Source organism: Oncorhynchus mykiss, chromosome 13, assembly GCF_057628025.1.
Source record: "Oncorhynchus mykiss isolate SJ-2025 chromosome 13, ASM5762802v1, whole genome shotgun sequence".
Taxonomy (NCBI): Eukaryota; Metazoa; Chordata; class Actinopteri; order Salmoniformes; family Salmonidae; genus Oncorhynchus; species Oncorhynchus mykiss.
In genome coordinates this window covers 26,800,066-26,822,466 of record NC_143034.1, presented here as the reverse complement: position 1 = coordinate 26,822,466, position 22,401 = coordinate 26,800,066, and the positions used below count along the sequence as shown (strand labels likewise).

The following is a 22,401-nucleotide window of genomic DNA, read 5'->3' as shown; positions in this document are numbered from 1 at the left end:
AGTATGGTCAGGGCGTGAGTTGGGTGGGCAGTCTATTTTTCTATGTTTTGGGGCATTTCTATGTTTTCGGCCTAGTATGGTTCTCAATCAGAGGCAGGTGTCATTAGTTGTCTCTGATTGAGAATCATACTTAGGTAGCCTGGGTTTCACTGTGTGTTTGTGGGTGATTGTTCCTGTCACTGTGTTTGTTGTCACAGGATAGGCTGTATAGGTTTTTCACGTTCCGTTTGTTGTTTTGTAGATTTAAGTTATTTCATGTATCGTTCATTTTCCATTAAAGAACATGAGTAACCACCACGCTGCTTTTTGGTCCGCTTCTCCTTCTACAGACGAACGTCGTTACAGCTTTTCCTTCACTCTGCGGTCCAACTCATCCCAAACCATCTCAATTGGGTTGAGGAAGGCAGGTAATCTGATGCAGCACTCCATCACTCTCCTTTTTGGTCACATGGCCCTTACACAACCTGGAGATGTGTTGGGTAATTGTCATGTTGAAAAACAAATGATAGTCCCACTAAGTGCAAACCACATGGGATGGCATATCGCTGCAGAATGCTGTGGTAGCCATGCTGGTTAAGTGTGCCTTGAATTCTAAATAAATCACTGACAGTGCCACCAGCAAATCACCCCCACACCATCACATCTCCTCCTCCATAATTCACGGTGGGAACCACACATGCGAAGATCATCCGTTCACCTTATCCGTTCACCATTTACCTACCCTCACAAAGGACACCATTCACCTACCCTCACAAAGACATGGTGGTTAGAACCAAAAATCTAACATTTGGACTCATCAGACCAATGGCTAGATTTCCACTGGTCTAATGCCCATTGCTCGTGTTTCTTGGCCCAATTGCTTGTGTTTCTTTTTATTGGTGTCCTATAGTAGTGGTTTATTTGTGTAACAGTACAAATTTAGACCGTCCCCTCGCCCATACCCGGGCGCGAACTAGGGACCTTCTGCACACATCAACAGTCACCCTCGAAGCATCGTTACCCATCGCTCCACAAAAGCCTGCATAGCAAGGGGAACTACTACTTCAAGGTCTCAGAGCAAGTGACGTCACTGATTGAAACGCTATTTAGCGCCCACGCTAACTAAGCTAGCCGTTTCACATCCGTTACACTTGCAGCATTTCTACCATGAAGGTTTGATTCACTCAGTCTCCTCTGAACAGCTGATATTGAGATGTGTCTGCTACTTGAACTCTGTGAACCATTTAATTGGGATAAAATTTGGGCTGGTAACTCTAATGAACATATCCTCTGCAGCAGAGGTAACTCTGGGTCATCCTTTCCTGTGGCGTTCCTCATGAGAGCCAGTTTCATCATAGTGCTTGATTGTTTTTGTGACTGCACTTGAAGAAACGTTCAATGTTCTTGAAATGTTCCGGATTGACTGACCTGATGTCTTAAAGTAATGATGGACTGTCGTTTCTCTTTGCTTATTTCAGCTGTTCTTGCCATAATATGGACTTGTTCTTTTACCAAATAGGGCTATCTTCTGTATACCACCCCTACCTTGTCACAACACAACTGATTGGCTCAAACACATTAACAAGGTTCACATGTTAATTGAAATGCTTTCCAGGTATGGCATGAAGCTGGTTGAGAGAATGCCAAGAGTGTGTAAAGCTGTCATCAAGGCAAAGGGTGGAAACTTTGAAGAATCTAAAATATAATTGTATTTATTTATTTCTTTAACACGTTTTTGGTTACTACATGATTACATGTGTTATTTCATATTTTTGATGTCTTCACTATTGTTCTAAAATGTTGAAAATCAAAAAAATAGAGGAAAACCCTTGAATGAGTAGGTGTGTCTTTTGACTGGTACTGTATATAGGCTTGGATCCGCGCTATGCAGCTGTTGCAAGAGCGCATTTTTCACTGGTTGTCCACTGGTTTCAAAAAGATTTGTGAACAGCCATCCACAACAACCACAAATTTGATCATTTTCGGATGCCCACAGCAGTCGCACAATAGCTTGGACTGTAGCCTAAAAATATATATATTCCTGCTCTTTTCCCGTGATCCATCAAACACATTTGGTGTGTCATCATAGTGGCCTCTGAAATGTGGTCAGACTCGCTCAGGTGGAAAAAATGTACATTTGCGCATTTTTCAAAGGTGATTTGAATGTCATTGAGAAAAAAGAAGTGTCAACAACAACAAAATCGCAAACATCCTTTCTGAGTTTAAAAGTAATCCTCGAAGTAATCATCTATTTAAAAAAATAATAATAATCTGTAATCTGATTGCAATATTGTTGCTGGTATTGTAACCGATTACTGTTACCGTGTTTTGTAATCCTTTACATGTAAACAGTTACTCCCCAACCCTGCTGATTTCCTATTATGAACTGTACCCGTACAATTGTAACATTTGTTGTATGTTGCGTTCATATTTTTGTTCAGTATAGTAGTCAGGGAGTGGACAAAATACTTCTGATTTGGGATGTTGCTTTCTCATCGTTTTATACAAATGTATTAGCTAAATTATTAGCTAATCCAGACCAGACTAGTCTAATATAGTGGGTTATAAAGTATACACAATAAATGGGGACATAGTTGTGGGTCCATATCACATTAGTTGATAGGCTACAAATCCCACAAAAACATGTACCTTGCCGTTTACGGAAAAATATCGTAATTTGGGTGTAATAATCAATTGAAAGGCATTTTGTTGTGGGAGATGCTTGACCACTTCATCACAATAACTTGAGCTTAACTTGGTGCAAACAAAATTGATGGGATGGAGAATTCATATTCAGAGGATGTGATGTGTGATGGACATGTCAAAGATTGTGCCTTTTTCGTTTGATATTATCCAATTATTATCCGACGTATTCATTGCAAGTTTCTCAGGGCAGCATCCACCGGTCTGCAGGTGAAACGTCATGGCTCGGGCGGATAATCATTTATATCAAGGTTTTCAAATGGGAGGAATTTCAACCAATCGCCTGTAGACTTTAGGCGGTGGAATCCAATCATATTTGATCTTTGGATAGTGGGTGTGCCGCACGGCTGGTTCTAGAGGCGGGAATAGAAAAGTGCTGCATGGCGAGTTTGGTTGAGAAGAAGTTGGATGGTGGAAGGTACCACTGATGAGAAGCGTCCGAAAAAAGCGAATATTTGCAGACATTTCAAAGAATACTGAGGAATATTACATTGTTCTACTTACTATCAGTATATTCATAAAAGTGTCTGACTTTCATTATCATCTGCACCAGGTGAGTTTATTAGAGTCGTTTTCTGAGGGATGCCGGGGTGGCTAGCTGGCTAACGGATTATTTTGCCATGACTTTTCAACGATGGAGGACCTCAACCTTGCTGGCTAGTTGACGTTTAACTAGCTAGCTAGCTAACATGCTCAGTTGTTTCAATGGCATTTTCTAGATAAAAAAAAAAATCAATTGAATTAAGTTATCGTTTTCATAATAACAAACTAATTGATATGCTCATTATAGGAACATTTCAAAAATGTAATTCATTTTAGTGATGGTGCATGCAGCGCGAGGAGCCTCAACTGCATCAGAACTCATGACTCCTTTTGATGTTCATTGCTTTAGCTCATGCTAAACATATGGTATTTTAACACATTCATGTACTGCTCGGTTATGATAATAGACATTTCACTTTTATTTAGAAATTCAATATTGTACAAACTATGCTCATCAATGCAGCTATATACAGAGCTTGCCCGACAATGTTAGCTAACGTTACATAGCTTACATTACAGCAAGAATCAGTTTGCATATTATTCTTACCACGCAATGTATATTATTCTAACCACGTTTACTCGTGTTTATCAGCGAAGGGCTTGGTATTTTCAACAAGGGCTGGCAATGCCTTGGCTGAATGACTTGCTTTGGCATGCGGTCAGCATGATATCATAGCATGATATCGGTTTTATGAGACGCAGAGAGGGGATGCAGTGGCACGACAGTACGCTTGGCAGCACTGTGATCCCTCTATCCAGTGATCTGGCCCAGTTTCGGGTTGAAACAACACCTTGTAAACACCCTGCTAGCCATCATCAGCTGAAGCTGGCTTGCCCAGTTGTGTGACCGGCGTTAACACATCTCTTGATTATCTGTCAATATTCTCAAGTATAGCCTAATTTACTCGAGCCATATGACATCATATCATATCCCAATCATTCTTATCACAGTAAGAAATTACATGGCACACTTGTCTACTACCTGGATTAGGAAGTGTGTTTGGTTGCTTCTTCCTATTTTACTCTGGTCTAGTCAGTGGTGGCGGTGGTGGTCTGTGAAGCATTTCAGCAGGGCTGGGCTACTTGGAAGACTGTAATTCCTCCACTCCTCCCTGGATGCTTCAGGCGAGGATATATTATGTTGTTTTTCTGCAGTCATGGTGCGAAGGAGGCCGAAGTATTCTCCAAACACTGATCTAGGGTCAGCTTTCCTCTTAGCTCTCTCTTCCAATCCCTAGCCTAGCTGAACTGAAGAAGTCATGCAGACCGTGAATCTATCTCTGTAGAGGGAGAGTCTCTAGTCTACCCACACATAGCTTGGCTCAGACATCAGGGTGATAATTGTCATGTGTGCTGTCTGAGGAAAGTCTCTTTTTGAGGGAGTTGGTGAGAGGGACACACTGAGGGTACTGTACTTGGACAGGGAGTGTGTTACTGTTGGAGAGTGTCTGATTTACAAGGAGACTAACCTCAGAGCTCAGCTGTCTGTTGTTCTGATATTTAAGATCCAGATTTACCGGTACTATGTGTTAGGGGTCAAACGATTAATTGTAATGGCTGATTAATTAAGGCCGATTTCAAGTTTTCATAACAATCGGTAATCTGTATTTTTGGACACCGATTTGGCCGATTTTTTAAATATATTTTTTTACACCTTTATTTATCCGTTATTTAACTAGGTAAGTCAGTTAAGAACATTCTTATTTTCAATGACGGCCTAGGAACGGTGGGTTAACTTCCTTGTTCAGGAGCAGAATGACAGATTTTTACCTTGTCAGCTCGGGGATTCAATCTTACAACCTTACAGTTAACTAGTCCAATGCTCTAACCACCTGATTACATTGCACTCCACGAGGAGACTGCCTGTTACGCGAATGCAGTAAGGAGCCAAGGTAAATTGCTAGCTAACATTAAACTTATCTTATAAAAAACAATTAATCAATCATAATCACTAGTTAACTACACATGGTTGATGATATTACTAGTTTATCTAGTGTCCTGCGTTGCATATAATCAATGCGGTGCGTATTCGCGAAAAAGGTCTGTCTTGCTCCAATGTGTACCTAACCATAAACATCAATGCCTTTCTTAAAATCAATGCACAAGTATACATTTTTGAACCTGCATATTTAGTTAATATTGCCTGCTAACATAACTCGTTGCGAACTGTGAAGACTATTTCTTCCTAACATACACAGCCAACTTCGCCAAACGGGGGATGATTTAACAAAAGCGCATTTGCGAAAAAAGCACAATCGTTGCACGACTGTGTAACGGTTTTCTTCGTGAGAAGGAGAGTCGGACCAAAATGCAGCGTGTAGATTGCGATCCATGTTTTAATGAACAAACGTAAAACACGAATCAATGCAAACACTACAAAATAAAGAACGTGATGAACGTAACGAAAACCTAAAACAGCCTATCTGGTGAAAAACACATAGACAGGAACAATCACCCACAAACACACAGTGAACCCCAGGCTACCTAAATATGGTTCCCAATCAGAGACAATGATGAACACCTGCCTCTGACTGAGAACCATATCAGGCTGAACATAGAAATAGACAAACAAGACATGAAACATAGAATGCCCACTCAGATCACACCCTGACCAATCAAAACATAGAAAATACAAAGTAAACTATGGTCAGGGCGTGACAGTACCCCCCCTCCAAGGTGCGGACTCCGGCCGCAAAACCTGAACCTATAGGGGAGGGTCTGGGTGGGCATCTGTCCGCGGTGGCGGCTCTGGCGCTGGACGTGGACCCCACTCCATGACAGTTTTAACCCCCCTCCTAAACGTCCCTAAATAGGTTACCCACCACAATGATAACATGGGACAGAGGGACAGCTCGGGACAGAGGTAACTCGGGACAGATGGGTAGCTCAGCCCTGAGAGGAAGCTCAGCACTGAGAAGAAGCTCAGCACTGAGAAGAAGCTCAGGCAGGTGGTTAGATCCGGCAGATCCTGGCTGGCTGGCGGTTCTGGAAGATCCTGGCTGACTGGCGGATCCGGAAGATCCTGGCTGACTGGCGGATCTGGGAGAATCTGGACGACTGGCAGATCTGGGAGAATCTGGCCGACTGGCAGATCTGGGAGAATCTGGCCGACTGGCAGATCTGGGAGAATCTGGCCGACTGGCAGATCTGGAAGAGTCTGGTCGACTGGCAGATCTGGAAGAGTCTGGTCGACTGGCAGATCTTGAAGAGTCTGGTCGACTGGCAGATCTGGAAGAGTCTGGACGACTGGCAGATCTGGAAGAGTCTGGACGACTGGCAGATCTGGAAGAGTCTGGACGACTGGCAGATCTGGAAGAGTCTGGACGACGGGCAGATCTGGAAGAGTCTGGACGACGGGCAGATCTGGAAGAGTCTGGTCGACTGGCAGATCTGGAAGAGTCTGGTCGACTGGCAGATCTGGAAGAGTCTGGACGACTGGCAGATCTGGAAGAGTCTGGACGACTGGCAGATCTGGAAGAGACTGGTCGACACAGACTGGCTGCTCTGGCTGCTCCATGCTGACTGACAGCTCTGGCTGCTCCATGCTGGCAGACTGCTCTGGCTGCTCCATGATGACTGGTAGCTCTGGCTGCTCCATGCTGACTGGCTGCTCCATGCTGACTGGCAGCTCTGGCTGCTCCATGCTGACTGGCTGCTCCATGCTGACTGGCAGCTCTGGCCGCTCCATGCTGACTGGCTGCTCTGGCTGCTCCATGCTGACTGGCTGCTCCATGCTGACTGGCTGCTCCATGCTGACTGGCGGCCCTGGCTGCTCCATGCTGACTGGCGGCCCTGGCTGCTCCATGCTGACTGGCGGCCCTGGCTGCTCCATGCTGACTGGCGGCCCTGGCTGCTCCATGCTAACTGGCAGCTCTGGCGGCTCCTTGCAGACTGGCAGCTCTGGCGGCTCCTTGCAGACTGGCAGCTTTGGCGGCATCCTGCAGACTGGCAGCTCTGGCGGCTCCTTGCAGACTGGCAGCTCCATGCAGACTGGCAGCTCCTTGCAGACTGGCAGCTCCTTGCTAACTGGCAGCTCTATGCTAACTGGCAGCTCTATGCTAACTGGCAGCTCTATGCTAACTGGCAGCTCTATGCAGGCGGGAGACTCCGGCAGCGCTGTAGAGAAGGGAGGCTCCGACAGCGCTGGACAGGCGAGGCGCACTATAGGCCTGATGCGTGGTGCTGGCACTGGTGGTACTGGGCCGAGGACACGCACAGGAAGCCTAGTGCGGGGAGCTGCTACCGGAGGGCTGGGGTGTGGAGGTGGTACTGGAAAAACCGGACCGTGCAGGCGCACTGGAGCTCTTGAGCACCGAGCCTGCCCAACCTTACCTGGTTGAATGCTCACGGTCGCCCTGCCAGTGCGGCGAGGTGGAATAGCCCGCACTGGACTATGCAGGCGAACCGGAGACACCGAGCGCAAGGCTGGTGCCATGTAAACCGGCCCAAGGAGACGCACTGGGGACCAGCTGCGTAGAGCCGGCTTCATGGCATTAGGCTCGACGCTCAATCTAGCCCGGCAGACACGCGGAGCTGGAATATACCGCACCGGGCTATGCACCCGCACTGGAGACACCGTGCGCACCACTGCATAACACGGTGCCTGTCCGGTCTCTCTAGCCCCCCGGTAAGCACAGGGAGTCTGCCCAGGTCTCCTACCTAGCGTAGCCATACTCCCTGTTAGCCCCCCCCCCCAAGAAATTTTTGGGGCTGCTTCTCAGGCTTCCATCCGCTACATCGTGCTGCCTCCTCATATCTGCGCCTCTCCGCTTTCGCCACCTCCAGTTCTTCTTTGAGGCGGCGATATTCTCCTGGCTGAGCCCAGGGTCCTCTTCCTTCTAATTCGTCCTCCCATGTCCATACCTCCTCTTTGGGCTGCTCCTTTGGGCGGCTACACTCCCCTGGTTTAGCCCAGGGTCCTCTCCCGTCGAGGATTTCCTCCCATGTCCAGAAATCCTTATTGCGCATCTCCTCGCGCTGCTCCTGCCTGTTGACACGCTGCTTGGTCCTTTTGTGGTGGGTGATTCTGTAACGGTTTTCTTCGTGAGAAGGAGAGTCGGACCAAAATGCAGCGTGTAGATTGCGATCCATGTTTTAATGAACAAACGTAAAACACGAATCAATGCAAACACTACAAAATAAAGAACGTGATGAACGTAACGAAAACCTAAAACAGCCTATCTGGTGAAAAACACATAGACAGGAACAATCACCCACAAACACACAGTGAACCCCAGGCTACCTAAATATGGTTCCCAATCAGAGACAATGATGAACACCTGCCTCTGACTGAGAACCATATCAGGCTGAACATAGAAATAGACAAACAAGACATGAAACATAGAATGCCCACTCAGATCACACCCTGACCAATCAAAACATAGAAAATACAAAGTAAACTATGGTCAGGGCGTGACAGACTGTACCTAACCATAAACATCAATGCATTTCTTAAAATCAATACACAGAAGTATATATTTTTAAACCTGCATATTTAGCTAAAAGAAATCCAGGCTAGCAGGCAATATTAACCAGGTGAAATTGTGTCACTTCTCTTGCGTTCATTGCACGCAGAGTCCGTGTATATGCAACAGTTTGGGCCGCCTAATTTGCTAGAATTTTACATAATTATGACATAACATTGAAGGTTGTGCAATGTAACAGGAGTATTTAGACTTAGGGATGGAACGGTTCCGTATTTCACTGAAAGAATAAACGTCTTGTTTACGAGATGATAGTTTCCGGATTTGACCATATTAATGACCTAAGGCTCGTATTTCTGTGTGTTATTATATTATAATTAAGTCTATGATTTGATAGAGCAGTCTGACTGAGCGGTGGTAGGCACCAGCAGGCTCGTAAGCATTCATTCAAACAGCACTTTCGCGTGTTTTGCCAACAGCTCTTCGTTGTGCTTCAAGCTTTGAGCTGTTTATGACTTCAAGCCTATCAACTCCCGAGATTAGGCTGGTGTAACCGATGTGAAATGGCGAGTTAGCGGGGTGCGCGTTAATAGCGTTTCAAACGTCACTCGCTCTGAGACTTGGAGTGGTTGTTCCCCTTGCTCTGCATGGGTAACGTTGCTTTTAGGGTGGCTGTTGTCGATGTGTTCCTGGTTCGAGACCAGGTAGGGGCGAGGAGAGGGACGGAAGCTATACTGTTACACTGGCAATACTAAAGTGCCTATAAGAACATCCAATAGTCAAAGGTACTGTATATGAAATACAAATCATATAGAGAGAAATAATTCCTATAACAACTACAACCTAAAACTTCTTACCTGGGAATATTGAAGACTCATGTTAAAAGGAACCACCAGCTTTCTTTCATATGTTCTCATGTTCTGAGCAAGGAACTTCAATGTTAGCTTTCTTACATGGCACATATTGCACTTTTACTTTCTTCTCCAACACTTTGTTTTTGCATTATTTAAAACAAATTGAACATGTTTCATTATTTATTTGAGGCTAAATTGATTTTATTGATGTATTATATTAAGTTAAAATAAGTGTTCATTCACTATTGTTGTAGTTGTCATTATTATAAACATTTTTTTTTTTAATCGGCCGATTAATCGGTATCGTCTTTTTTTGGTCCTCCATCATAATCGGTCGACCTCTACTCTGTATCCTAAACTACCCCTGGGCATCACATTCATCATTAGATCTACAGGAGATCTTCGGTAGGGGCTAGGGATCGACCTGAGTTTTTAAATAATGGTTTTAACTCAACCAATGCGTTTACTGTTTGTGTCTCCCGTCCAGGTGTCCTAGTGTGTTCTGGTTGTACCCCAGAGATGGCACAGCGGAGCGGGCAGGAGGACCCGGAGCGGTACCTGTTCGTGGACCGCGCCGTGGTCTGCAACCCGGCCACGCAGGCCGACTGGACGGCCAAGAAGCTCGTATGGATCCCATCGGAGCGACACGGCTTCGAGGCAGCCAGCATCCGCGAGGAGCACGGCGACGAGGTGGTGGTGGAGCTGGCTGAGAACAGCAAGAAGGCCATGGTGAACAAGGACGATATCCAGAAGATGAACCCTCCCAAGTTCAGTAAGGTGGAGGACATGGCTGAGCTCACGTGTTTGAACGAGGCCTCAGTGCTGCACAACCTCAAGGACCGCTACTATTCTGGCCTCATCTACGTAAGTAGGATAGAAATCCTGCTTTTCTGACTTGAGAAAACCAGGTGTAGGCTTCTTTACCTTACATTGGTATCTTATTGAAGTGGACTGGTAGCCCTTTCCTCTCCCTTTTTGGTATATTATACCCAACTACCCATCACATCAATCAGCATTGTCCAATACCAAACCCACTAAGACCCCCAAAACCATGTGTCTTTAGATACACCACCATACCCCAGGGTTCTAATACGTTGGCAATAGCATTAGCAATGTCCCAGATAACCAGGGTTTCCCCTGTGATTACGGCCCACTTAGTGACATGACATGCATTCCTGGAATAGATGGAATGTCAGTTAGCCGCCTGAGACCCAGAGAGAAGGGAGGACAACTGTGATTGCCTCCACAGTTCCACAGCACCAGCTATTCCTGTGGTTCTCTCCCCAGGTGGCTGCAATAAGAGGCAGAAGACAGCTCAGGGGATGAGGTCATTTTGGAATGTTAATGAAGCAGAGGTTTTATGAGAGAATCTATGAGGGATTTAATGCTTTTTTAAAAGGTTTCTATGGCTTATGGAGTGGTCCTAGTTAATGGCTTGTTGGCTGATGTGGGAATATGTAATTAGTTCCCATGGGTTGCATTTTCAGCTCTCTAACCCTGACCCCTCTCAATTATCAAACATTATCACGCTCCAATGCTCTAGGGCAGGGTTCACCAACTGGCGACCCATGGCCCGATTAAAACATTTTTTTTGTTATTTAATTTTTTAATTTGTTTTATTGTTGGTCATAGCTAAAATACTGTTAAAAAAACAGGATTTTAATTTTGGAAATCTGTTCAAGTATTCCCACACATAATAGAGAGAAACATGGGATCGTATAGAAATGTAAGCAAGGTTTGAAATTATTATGTTTTAGTCGAATATTTTATCGGTTTGAGCTTTTTGCTACAAAACAAGAAGGCCTCTCGACCCAAACCCTATGCAACGTCCAACACACTCCCCGGCAGGGGCTGGATTGCTAGGTGAGCACCAGGCTTTAGTGAGGCCCTGTCAGTGCTCCATCCATCCATGTGGCTAGTAGTGCTAATGTAATGGCTCCCTGCCAATGGGCCTGATCTGCAGTAATCAGCCAGCCAGGGAAAGAGGCTCGTGCTGAGTCATTCACACAGACTAACTGTACCGCCTTCACAGGGCTCTTTGTCTCCCTGCAGATAAGCAACAGCTGCCCCTAATAACTGGCATATTTTCAACCTTCAGTAGTACTGTACCTAACTCACTACTTGATTAAAAAATAACTCCCTGTCAAGTAGGGCTGACAACATTTAGTCGACTGGTCGATTGTTTGGTCATAAATAGATTTTGTTTTTCATGGTGCACAAGACAACCTGTCTATTTTTCACCTGTCTCAGTGGACTAATCCATTGCGGAGGCCACGGAGATGGCACAGTCCATCACTCTTATGACATGTGCTACTGAAAGTGTAAATGGTTATATACTGCAACACTAATAAATATATTATTTTATAACAAATGCGCTTTCTCCCGTGAGGGATAGCGGTCGCTGTCCGTGGTTCTGAAACGTAATATTCAGGGCGCTGTTGAATTGGCGCCTTTCCCTATATGTTGCTATGTGCATAATGGTGAAAACATATTGGTGTTGAGAACAATGTGGCGGAGGAAACGAGGAAACAGCCCTTGCCTTAATTGTCTAAGAAAATTGAGGAGAGAGGAAACACCAACTTAATTAGGTCTATAATCAATAGCCTAAATGTTAAACTTGCCTGGCTTTATTAATCATCCATTAATATCTACATTATATAACCAATAAGACAGATCCTGCTTCTGTTGCCAGAATGAGTGTTTGTTTAATAGCCTACTGATTCCGTGAGCACCAAGCCTCATGCAACCTTAAAATGTAGAATAAAGCAATTTCACAAAATAGGCTGTTTTTAATCTTTGCTCTGCTGTAATAAAGTCTTTGCAACAATTTTTTTGATAGAACAGACTCTGGTATTACTTTTCATTTATTTACTGTTGTTTACGCTGTTCCAAACGACCAGAAAAATTATATGGTAATCTAACAGTTCCTGTTAGACACACATAATGTGCACGCAGCTCTCGCTCCTATAGCCTCCTTTTTCTTGATCTTCTTGTTCTTATTTTTATTATTACAATTATTATTAAGAACACCATTATAATAAGTAATGTCATTATCATCTGAAACTCTTCCTCTTCAAACAGTATCTTAAACAATCCTCCTCACCTCCTCAATTAAAGGATTTATATATTTTTAAAAATCCGTTGGAACAGACTATGGTACATTTATAGTTTATTGAGTGTTGCTTACACTGTTCCAAATTGTAAAGGGTGCGTAACTGGTGGCAGGGAAGTCAGACGCAGGAGAGCATAACTAGGTAATAGCTGGAGCAGTTTAATTGCAAAACCAATGGCATAAAGAAATAACAAACATGGGTACAAAACCAGACGCGAATCAGTAAACATGTGCACAAGCACTTACAACAAACAATTCCACACAAAGGCATGGGGGGAACAGAGGGTTAAATACACAACAATTAATGAGGGAAATAAAAACAGGGGTGTAGGAAAACAAGACAAAACAAATGGAAAATGAAAAGTGGATTGACGATGGCTAGAAGACGCCGACCGCCGACCTCCGCCCGAACAAGGAGAGGAACCGACTTCGGTGGAAGTCGTGACTGTACCCCCCCCCCCCCTCTTGACGCACGGCTCTAGCAGCACGCCGACACCGGCCTCGGGGACGACCTGGAGGGCGAGGTGCAGGGCGATCTGGACGGAGACGGTGGAACTCCCGCAGCATTGAAGGGTCCAACACGTCCTCCACCAGAACCCAGCATCTCTCCTCCGGACCGTACCCCTCCCAGTCCACGAGGTACTGAAGGCCCCTCGCCCGACGCCTTGAATCCAGTATGGATTGCCGGGGCCCCCTCTATGTCCAGAGGGGGCGGAGGAACCAGACTCCTGGAGCGGGCCAGCCACCCCCGGCCTGAGGAGAGACACATGGAACAAGGGGTTAATACGGTAATCGGGGGGAAGCTGTAACCTGTACCTCACCTCGTTCAGTCTCCTCAGGACTTTAAATGGCCCCACAAACCGCGGACCCAGCTTCCGGCAGGGTAGGCGGAGGGGCAGGTTTTGGGTCGAGAGCCAGACCCGGTCCCCCTGTGCGAACACCGGGGTCTCACTGCGGTGAAGGTCTGCGCTGGCTTTCTGGCGCAGCACGACGCGCTGAAGGTGAACATGAGCGGCGTCCAATGTCTCCTCCGCGCGCCGGAACCAGTCGTCGACCGCAGGAGCCTCGGTCTGACTCTGATGCCAAGGAGCCAGAACCGGCTGATACCCCAGTACGCACTGGAAGGGGGAGAGGTTAGTGGAGGAGTGGCGGAGCGAGTTCTGGGCCATCTCTGCCCAGGGCACGAATGCCGCCCACTCCCCCGGGCTGATCCCGGCAATAAGACCTCAGAAACCTACCCACATCCTGGTTAACTCTCTCCACCTGTCTGTTACTCTGGGGTGAAAACCCGAGGTAAGGCTGATCGAGACCCCCAGACGTTCCATGAACGCCCTCCAGACCCTCGAAGTGAACTGGGGACCCCGGTCAGACACTATGTCCTCAGGCACCCCGTAGTGCCGGAAGACGTGTGTAAACAAGGCCTCCGCAGTCTGTAGGGCTGTAGGGAGACCGGGCAGAGGGAGGAGACAGCAGGACTTAGAAAAACGGTCCACAACAACCAGGATCGTGGTGTTACCCTGTGAGAGAGGAAGATCGGTAAGGAAATCCACCGACAGGTGCGACCAAGGCCGTTGTGAAATAGGTAAGGGGTGTAGCTTACCTCTGGGCAGGTGGCTAGGAGCATTACACTGGGCGCACACCGAGCAGGAGGAAACATAAACCCTCACGAGTGGTGGTGCTGGGGATGGAACCAACAGACCCCGCTATGGACGTCCGCGGGTAGCCAGCAGGTTATCCAACCGAATGGACAGGTCCACCAGCTGGTCGAAGGTGAGGGTGGTGTCCCTGCAGGCCAACTCCCGACGGACGTCTTCGGGCAAACTGCAGCGATAGTGGTCGATCAGTGCCCTGTCACTTCATCCCGCGCTGGTGGCCAGGGTCCGAAAGTCCATGGTGAACTCCTTGGCGCTCCTCGTCCCCTGCCTCAGATGGAAGAAGACTGCCCGGAAACGGCGGGTGAAATCCTCTAAATGGTCCTGCACTGCATCTCCTTCTCCCCACACGGTGTTTGCCCACTCCAGGGCTTTCCCTGAGCGGCACGAGACGAGGGTTGATCTAGCTGCAATAGAAAACCCTGGCAGCGTGCAGCCGTCCCGTCGTACCCTCGGGGAAGGGCGAAACGAATCCCATCTAGACAATCACACCCTGACACAGTTTGGAGGGAGAGATATTCATTTTATTCTGAGAGCTTTATATTATATATACAGTGCATTCGGAAAGTATGCAGACCCCTTGACTTTTTCCACATCTCGTTACAGCCTGATTCAAAAATGGATTAAGTAGTTTTTTCCCTCATCAATCTACACACAATACTCCATAATGACAAAACAAAAACAGGTTTATAGAAATTTGTGTGAATTTTATTAAAAATAAAAATGCCATATTTACGTAAGTATTCAGACCCTTTACGCAGTACTTTGTTGAAACACCTTTGACAGTGATTACAGCCTCGATTCTTGGTATTGATGCTACAAACTTGGCACCTGTATTTGCAGAGTTTCTCCCATTCATCTGTCCAGATCTTCTCAAGCTCTGTCAAGTTGGATAAGGAGCGTCACTGCACAGCTATTTTCAGGTTTCCAGAGATGTTAGATCGGGTTCAAGTCCAGGCTCTGCCTGGGCCACTCAAGGACATTCAGAGACTTGTCCCGTAGCCACGCCTGCATTGTCTTGGCTGTGTGCTTAGGGTCATTGTCTTGTTGGAAGGTGAACCTTCGCCCCAGTCTGAGGTCCTGAGCACTCTGGAGCAGGTTTTAATCACGGATTTCTCTGTACTTTGCTCTGTTCATCTTTCCCTCAATCCTAACTAGTCTCACAGTCCCTGCCGCTGAAAAACATCCCCACAGCATGATGCTGCCACCACCATGCTTCACCGTAGGGATAGTGCCAGGCGTTTTCCAGACATGATGCTTGGTATTCAGGCCACATAGTTGAATCTTGGTTTCATCGGACCAGATAATCTTGTTTCTCATGGTCTGAGAGTCCTTTAGGTGCCTTTTGGCAAATTCCAAGCAGGCTGTCATGGGCCTTTTACTGAGGAGTGGCTTCCGTCTGGCCACTCTTCTATGAAAGGCCTGATTAGTGGAGTGCTGCAGAGATCTGGAAGGTTCTCCCTTCTCCACACAGGAACTCTAGAGCTCTGTCAGAGTGACCATCGGGTTCTTGGTCACCTCCCTGATGAAGGCCCTTTTCCCTTGTTTGCTCGGTTTGGCTGGGCGGTTAGCTCTAGGAAGAGTCTTGGTGGTTCCAAACTTCTTTCATTTAAGAATGATGTAGGCAACTGCGTTCTTGGGGACCTTCAATGCTGCAGACATTTTGTGGTACCCTTCCCCAGATCTGTGCCTCGACATAATCCTGTTTCTGAGTTCTACGGACAATTCCTTCAACCTCATGGCTTGGTTTTTGCTCTGACATGCACTGTCAACTGTGGGACCTTATATAGACAGGTGTGTGCCTTTCCAAATCATGTCTAATTAATTTAATATACCACAGGTGGACTCCAACCAAGTTGTAGAAACATCTCAAGGATGATCAATGGAAACAGGATGCACCTGAGCTCAATTTTGAGTCTCACAGCAAAGGGTCTGAATACTTGTGTAAATAAGTTATTTCTGTTTTAATTTTTTTATACATTTGCAAAAAATTCTAAAAACTTGTTTTCTCTTGTTCATTGTGGGGTATTGTGTGTAGATTGATGATTAAAGAAATGTTTAGAAAAAGGCTGTAATGTAACCAAATGTGGAAAAAGGAAGGGGTCTGAATACTTTCTGAATGCACTGTATATATAGATATTATACAGATGATATTATATAAAGGACATGATATATGGAAAAAATTATGAGACCAATGCAAAATGATCAGTTTCTCTGGTTTAACTATTTATATGTATTTTGGTAAGATTAACATTTGTTTTTATTATATAAACTACTGACAACATTTCTCCCAATTTCCAAATAAAAATAGCAGCTTGGCTTTGTTTGATGGCTTGTGACCTTGGCTTGTGATCTTCTTCTTGATCACATTCCAGAGTTTTTCAATGGGGCTCAGGTCTAGAGATTGGGCTGGCCATGACAGGGTTTTGATTTGGTGGTCCTCCATCCACATCTTGATTGACCTGGCTGCGTGGCATGGAACATTGTCCTGCTGGAAAAAACAATCCTTGTACGTGGTTTGATTCATGCGTCCTCCACAACGACACATCTGCCCGATTCCAGCCTCGCTGAAGCACCTCCAGCTCATCACTGATCCTCCACCAAATTTCACAGTGGGTGCGAGACCTGGAGAGGCCTACAAGCCAGCGTGTGCTTCAGCAAGGCTAGAATCAGGCATCAAACAAAGCTGCTTGAATTTCAAGTCAAACAGGGGTTTCCAGATGTGCTGTCAAAGCTCTTTTGAAGAAGCACAAAGAAACGGGCAACGTTATAGACACAGTGGTCGGCCAAGGAAACTTACTGTAGCAGATGAAAGACACATCATGCTTACTTCCCTTCGCAATCAGAAGATGTCCAGCAGTGCCAACAGCTCAGAATTGGCTTCTGCAGTGCGACCCTGGTACACCCATCTACTGTCCGGAGAAGTCTGGTCAGAAGTGGCCTTCATGGAAGATTTGCAGGCAAAAAGCCATACCTCGACGTGGAAACAAGGCCAAGTGACTCAATTATGCACGAAAACACAGGAACTGGGGGCATAAAAATGTCAGCAGGTGCTCTGGACTGATGAGTCAACATTTGAAATATTTGGCTGTAGCAGAAGGCAGTTTGTTCACTGAAGGGCTGGAGAGCGGTACATGAATGAGTGTCTGCAGGCAACAGTGATGCATGGTGGAGATTTCTTGCAAGTTTGGTGCTGCATTTCTGCAAATGGAGTTGGGGATTTGGTCAGAATGAATGGTCTCCTCAATGCTGAGAAGTACAGGCAACTTATCCATCAAGAAATACCATCAGCGAGGCATCTGATTGGCCCCAAATGTATTCTGCAGCATGACAACGACCCCAAACATACAGCGAAATTCATTAAGAACTATCTTCAGCGTAAAGGATAACAAGGAGTCCTGGAAGTGATGGTATGGCCCCCACAGAGTCCTGATCTCAACATCATCAAGTCTGTTTGGGATTACATGAAGAGAGAGAAGCATCTGAGGCTGCCTAAATCCACAGAAGACCTGTGGTTAGTTCTCCAAGATGTTTGGGCCAACCTACCTGCCGAGTTCCTTCAAAAGGGTGGTCACATCAAATATTGATTTCATGTAGATTTTTCTTCTGTTCATTCACTTTGCATTTTGTTAATTGATAAATATAAACTATTAACATGTCTATTTTTGAAAGCATTCTTACTTTACAACATTTCTCCACACCTGCCTAAAACTTTTGCACAGTACTGTAGGTTTTGGTTGATGTTTGATCATGTGACTTTAATGACTCTCAGGTCACAGTGTAAAAAAAACTGTCTCCTCTGTTTCTCTGGGGGTGCAGTTTCTTTCTTGTAAAATAGGTTTTGTATGCACTCCCATTCATAAAAGAACAACACCGAGCTTTACAGGGAGCTCTGCCTATCCTAAACTCTCCTGGTGCCACAGGTTCTTGACCCCCCTATGCTAATGAGATAGAATGTCATAGGCTGAGAACTGTAGGACTCTCAGAACCAAAAATGGTTAATAAGCATGACGTGTGACGACCAGGTCAAGGTCCCCTCCTTTCAATCCAATACAGTAGAGGCCAGGGACATTTCATAGGGAACATTCCCACTTCGAAACTGCCACTGACTCAATCCTCAACAATGCTGATGTGCGTATTGAACAGAGGCTGTTGAGGGGTAAGGAAGGACACTTGCCTCCAAATGTCTGGTTTTGGTAGTGCTGAGCAATAAACCGTTTTTTCCCCTGTGAGATCAATGCACACATTGCACAGTTTCTCTAGAAATGAATCAGATACAGCCTGAACTGTGCAATGTAGTAGGAAGTTATAGTTTCCAACAGGGCCAATATTCTACATAGTTTAGCGCATAATATGTGGTAATGAACTACAATGGCCATAATCCATTGCGCATCTACAGTTGAAGTTGGAAGTTTACCTACACCTAAGCCAAATACATTTAAACTCAGTTTTTCACAATTCCTGACATTTAATCATTGTAAAGATTCCCTGTATTAGGTCAGTTAGGATCACCTCTTTATTTTAAGAATGTGAAATGACAGAATAATAGTAGAGAATGATTTATTTCAGCTTTTATTTCTTTCATCACATTCCCAGTGGGTCAGAAGTTTATATACACTCAATTAGTATTTGGTAACATTGCCTTTAAATTGTTTAACTTGAGTCAAACGTTTTGAGTAGCCTTCCACAAGCTTCCCACAATAAGTTGGGTGAATTTTGGCCCATTCCTGCTGGTGTAACTGAGTCAGGTTTGAAGGTCTCCTTGCTCTCACACGCTTTTTCAGTTCTGCTCACAAATATTCTATAGGGTTGAGGTCAGGGCTTTGTGATAGCCACTCCAATACCTTGACTTTGTTGTCCTTAAGCCATTTTGCCACAACTTTGGAAGAATGCTTGGGGCCATTGTCCATTTGGAAGACCCATTTACGACCAAACTTCTTAACTTCCTGACTGATGTCTTGAGATGTTGCTTGATTTGCACTTTTCGCACCAAAGTACATTCATCTCTAGGAGACAGAATGCGTCTCCTTCCTGAGCGGTATGACGGCTACGTGGTCCCAGGGTGTTTATACTTGAGTACTAATTTCCCATGAGTACTAATTTCCCCTACCTTCAAACGTAGAGGCACTGAGTTTGAAGGTAGGCCTTGAAATACATCTACAGGTACACCTCCAATTGACTCAAATGATGTCAATTAGTCTATCAGAAGCTTCTAAAGCCATTACATCATTTTATGGAATTTTCCAAGCTGTTTAATGGCAGTCAACTTAGGGTATATACACTTCTGACCCACTGGAATTGTGAATTATAAGTGGAATAATCTGTCTTGAAACAATTGTTGGAAAAATTGCTTGTGTCATGCACAATGTAGATGTCCTAACCGACTTGCCAAAACTATAGTTTGTTAACAAGACATTTGTGGAGTGGTTGAAAAATGTGTTTTAATGACTCCAACCTAAGTGTATGTAAACTTCGGACTTTAACTGTACTTGTCTGGTCTGTGCTTCTTTTACGCCTGCTGCAGAAGAGATCAAATAGGATATAGAGAGCAGCTGTTGCTTCTCGAGGTATCTCGAGGTATCTCTACCTGAAAATGTGTGATCTACGTGATTGTTAGTTGCTTTTCAGGAGTCATAAAAGTATACCTTATTTACTACTAAAATAGTGGGTTTGTCAGACAGTATAGACAGCAGCTCTATAGAGATGAGATGATCACTTGGAATTAAATAACTGTCATCAAATAAAACCAATTTAATTAACACAAGTGATATATTTGAGTAAAGTAATGTGAATGAAGGTTCATAAGCAGTTAATGGGCAGTCACTACCATCATGGGACTTTTATTAATTGTTTTATTCTATGTTGCAGCATTCTACCCACATAATGCATTGTGCATTTAATGTTTTAAAAAAAGTAATAGAAACAGTGATATGTTTTTTATAATCGAACCGAAACTGAACCGACCTCAAAAAGCACTAATTGCTCAGCACTCGTTTTTGGTCAGCTGCATAGCATTCTCGTTTCCCCTTGTGGTCTGTGGCCATCCTCAATGGCTCCAGGAAACGGCTAGCTTTTGGGCTGAATGTGTGATGTGTTATTAAATGCATGTGTTTCTGTAACCTTTTAAGTAACAGTATCTGCTGTATCCTTTGTACTGAAACAGTGCAGACTGGGAAGACGGCCCAAGGCCTGGAGCTTTGAGTTGATGTTTGGTTACCTTCATCTGCAGACATCCCCTCTTCAGTCTCCCCTAAGCCTGGCTTTCGCTAGAACATGGGTGTCTCTGTTCTCAATAGAAACCAGTGCGTCAGTTATGTTTTTTCCATAAAATATATCAAGAGAATATTTTCTATAAGTCCACATAAGCAGACAGACGGGACCCCAAACCACTGCTTTCCTGCCTGATGCCTCAGACTCGCAGCCTGGTCACATGCCCGCCGGGATGAGTATGAGGCAGAGATCAGTATGCAAGCACAGCACACACAAACACACACACTGTGTAGATGGAGCAAAACTGCTTGCTCTGCTCTAGTGTGCCATTGGTCTCCTCCCACGCTCAGACCCCAATGCTATTGGAGCACTGGAAATGAAGCAGTGCTCATAGTGAACGATATTAGACCATTCTTTCTCTAAACCCTTTGAAAATTCTGTTCTCCATAATCATCGCCTCTTTTCAATATGCTATGACAATCAAAACGGAGTGGCACTGAGCTAAGCTTCGCAGACGGAACAATGTTGAGAATGAGAATGAAAACATCCACTCTCTCCATGGAGAGGCCCTCAACTCTTGCCGTTGCTCAGCTACGCTCAGCTTGGGCTTGGCAAGGGGGACCACTTGGACATTTCCGGAGAACTGGGAACCTAGTCAACTGTGTCGGAGTTCTCCGTTGTTAACCACAGCCTGGCTATCTGGGTACACTACTTTGTTGTACTGAGAGACAGGTTCTTGGCCCATGCCTCCCTCCACCTAAGGCACAGTGCTGTGTGAGATATATATTTTCTTGGCCGGCGTCTCACCCCGATCTCTACTGTATTGAGAGATAGGGACAGGTTCTTCACCAAGGCCTCCTTCCCTTCATATACCTCCTACACGTCTCATCCCCGCCTGCAGACCCAGAGCCCCACTAATCCCCCATGTACTCCCCAGGGGCTGCCATCCAGGCTGGGCAGCTGAGTCATATCTCTCCCCGATCCTGCTGCTGCCTCTGGGTCTGGGCTGCGCCGGCCAGAGCGCTAATCCGTCTGCCTGGCTCTGCGCCCACTGTGGGGGGGGGCGACAGGTGGTGTGGTGTGTCCACTGGCCCTACTTTGCTGTCAGCTAAAGGGGAGGCTTGCAAATATGTGGGATCTGTGGATTCCGCAGGAATCTCTTCCATAACTCCATACATACTCATCGACCAGTGCACCAAGATGAATCGCACTAGAATGTTGGTTACCCCTGTGTAGCCACATACCCCCTGCTAGTGACCCCTTTTCTCCCCAAAAAGCTACCTAGTCCCCCACTGTGACTCATGAACATTCGTCCCGCCGCTCTCGATTTCTTCCTTTTGTGGCGTTTTTTCTTGACATTTTGATTTTGACATTTGACTGCATTGTTAGGAGCTATTAACGTAAGCGTTTCGCCACACCGCTATAACACCTGCTAAACTGTGTACACGACCAATACACTTCGATTTGATTTTGGTTTGAACAACAAATATCTGCTTCCTCCCGAGCTTGTTGTTGCTGTGGCTGGCCTATGACCAGGCTAGAGCATATCTCTGCCCTTCAGAGGGATCTGTATGTGTACATATGAAAGACTGGCCATCTGGTGACCCACTCACCCCTCCCCTAATGCACACCATGATATCCCCCAATATCACTGACCACGTGTCGTCTCAAAGTGACCGTTCATCACATTCTGCATGGTGATGGTGATTGTCTCATTTCCATTCAGCACAAACTTCAATATATTGGCATTATTTATTTATTATTTATTTATACCACATAACATAATGCCACAAGCCCCAGTCATGCTGCAGCCAAATAGAGTACAGTAAAAGTCCCCTGTGTTCCAAAGACTGAGATAAGAGGCGTAGCAGCTAGCGAGCTCAGCAGCTAGCTGAGAGGACATGTTTGTTTTGTCTCCCAGAGGA

At 45.5% G+C, this 22,401-nt stretch overlaps 1 protein-coding gene across 24 annotated transcripts in view; it reads left to right on the top strand.

The window, feature by feature from the left end:
* The first annotated feature begins 2,994 nt into the window (after positions 1–2,994).
* Positions 2,995–22,401, top strand: part of LOC110485800 (myosin-10) — a 95,662-nt gene continuing 76,255 nt past the window's right edge. For 22 of the 24 annotated variants that reach the window (XM_090195890.1, XM_036940464.2, XM_090195889.1 and 19 more), the window contains exons 1-2: positions 2,995–3,235; positions 9,990–10,366. In XM_090195890.1, the coding sequence (XP_090052016.1) occupies positions 10,022–10,366 (345 nt within the window). In that variant the 5' untranslated portion in view covers positions 2,995–3,235; positions 9,990–10,021. Of the gene's footprint in view, positions 3,236–4,387; positions 5,118–9,989; positions 10,367–22,401 lie in introns of those variants that run through there. The other 2 variants (XM_090195882.1, XM_090195886.1) reach the window with 2 other exon arrangements.